Source organism: Pediculus humanus, genomic scaffold (assembly GCF_000006295.1).
Source record: "Pediculus humanus corporis 1103172107524 genomic scaffold, whole genome shotgun sequence".
NCBI lineage: Eukaryota > Metazoa > Arthropoda > Insecta > Psocodea > Pediculidae > Pediculus > Pediculus humanus.
The window spans coordinates 156,495-157,752 of NW_002987140.1; the positions used below are offsets into that span (position 1 = coordinate 156,495).

Consider the following 1,258-nt stretch of genomic DNA (forward strand, 5'->3'; position numbering starts at 1 on the left):
GGCTACGATTTTTTTTTTATTGATTATTGAATACTTCAACTCCGATTGATAATTGATAAACATACTTATTATGTAACTTTAATAAATAAAAAATTTATGTATCATTCAATTAATATTTATTAATAAATTTTATTTATTTAAAATTATAATGAGTAATAATAATAATAATTTTTTATTTAAAATTAACGATTTAAATAATAACTTTTGATTTGTTATTAATTTTTTTTGGAAATTAATAATTTATCACAATATTTATTATCGATCGAATGAATATAATTAAACAAAAAAATAAATAAATAAACTATTAAATTTGTTTTTTTTTTTTTTTTTTTTTACTTTTATTATTTAATAAATATTGTGACGTCAGAATATCGATTTAATGAGGGGGGGAGGGGAATAAAAAATTTAAATTCCATCGGAAAAAAAAACATTAAAAAAATAAATTTTTTTTGTTTATATTTGTTTGAATAATAATAATAACTATCCTCGTGTGTTCTTGCATACACGACAACATTTTAAATAAATAATAATAATAATAATAATAATAATAATAAAACCGATAAATTATTAATTTTTATTCGTTTCGTTCTTCGATGTTTTATACGATAATCGACATTTTTTTTTATTGTGAAAATATGCGTGTACACACATGTGTAATTAATTAATAAAAAATAAAAAATGTTTAATTAATAAAAAAATGATTTACCTCATCATAAATAAAATTATCGATTTCTTCCAAAGGGCGACCATATAATTTTTTGGGAAAAGGTTCAAATTTTGTTGGTAAAATGGAACCATCTTGTACGGATAATTTTCTTCTAGGTTGAAATCCATAATCGCGAACTAATTGTACAGTTTTACTTTCTAATCTTTCTAATGATTCTTTTGTAAATGGTTTTACTTGTTGTCTTACCGCCGGTTTTGTATTATTACCGGGACCATTTGGAGTACCGGGACTTTGTTTTTTTGCTCCTAAGGCTAGTCCCCGGCCGAGATTAGCTTGAAACATCACTCAGTTCACATTTTATTTTACTTTTATCTTTTTTATAATTAAGTTTTTCTTTTTTCCTCTCTCTCTATCTCTCTCTCTCGTTTTTCCTTCTTTTTAATCTTGCTAAATATCCATTTTAAATATTTAAAAAAATTACTTTGCAAAAATCATATTTTTATTAATAATAATAATATTTTTCTTATATATTTATCCATTTAAATCTCCAAAATTCTTCTTCCTTCTTTTTAATTAAAAATTATTAAAATT

At 21.5% G+C, this 1,258-nt stretch overlaps 1 protein-coding gene across 1 annotated transcript in view; it reads right to left on the reverse strand.

The window, feature by feature from the left end:
• Phum_PHUM178020 (sodium channel protein type 2 subunit alpha, putative) overlaps positions 1 to 1,009 on the reverse strand; it is a gene marked incomplete at both ends in the record, with an annotated part of 14,866 nt that extends 13,857 nt beyond the window's left edge. The window contains one exon of the mRNA XM_002425122.1: positions 707 to 1,009. Within this exon, the coding sequence (XP_002425167.1) occupies positions 707 to 1,009 (303 nt within the window). The remainder of the gene's footprint in view (positions 1 to 706) is intronic.
• Positions 1,010 to 1,258: the final 249 nt, after the last annotated feature.